General features: G+C 35.1%; 1 protein-coding gene across 1 annotated transcript in view; it reads right to left on the bottom strand.

The window, feature by feature from the left end:
- The window catches only part of LOC119588576 (exosome complex component RRP46-like), an 8,734-nt gene that overhangs the window by 6,395 nt on the left and 2,037 nt on the right, over positions 1-302 (bottom strand). The window contains exon 2 of the mRNA XM_037937214.1: positions 113-226. Coding sequence (XP_037793142.1) covers positions 113-226 — 114 coding nt within the window. The remainder of the gene's footprint in view (positions 1-112; positions 227-302) is intronic.

Genomic DNA, 302 nt, shown 5'->3' with positions numbered 1-302 from the left:
TTAATATATAACACAAGAAAACCTTAAAACAACAGATAAAAATCCAAAAAAGCTCCAGGGAATATAGACATAAAAGTAAAACCCTATAAAAGAAGAAAAAATATTAACTTACTTGGTTGACCTGTACACGGACTATAACAGACATCTAGGTGTGATCTGTTGTACAGACGGTTGGATTTCTTTGTATCTCCAGGCCCATTCACTGATGCAAGAGCCACCGTGTTTCCTAGAAGAAGAAAATTATATACATATGCCATAATAATGGTTATAGACTTAGTGCCTGCATACTGACAGACAGACAG

Source organism: Penaeus monodon, chromosome 24 (assembly GCF_015228065.2).
Source record: "Penaeus monodon isolate SGIC_2016 chromosome 24, NSTDA_Pmon_1, whole genome shotgun sequence".
Taxonomy (NCBI): Eukaryota; Metazoa; Arthropoda; class Malacostraca; order Decapoda; family Penaeidae; genus Penaeus; species Penaeus monodon.
The sequence above is the reverse complement of the archived record's forward strand: the minus strand, read 5'-3'. Positions and strand labels throughout refer to the sequence as shown.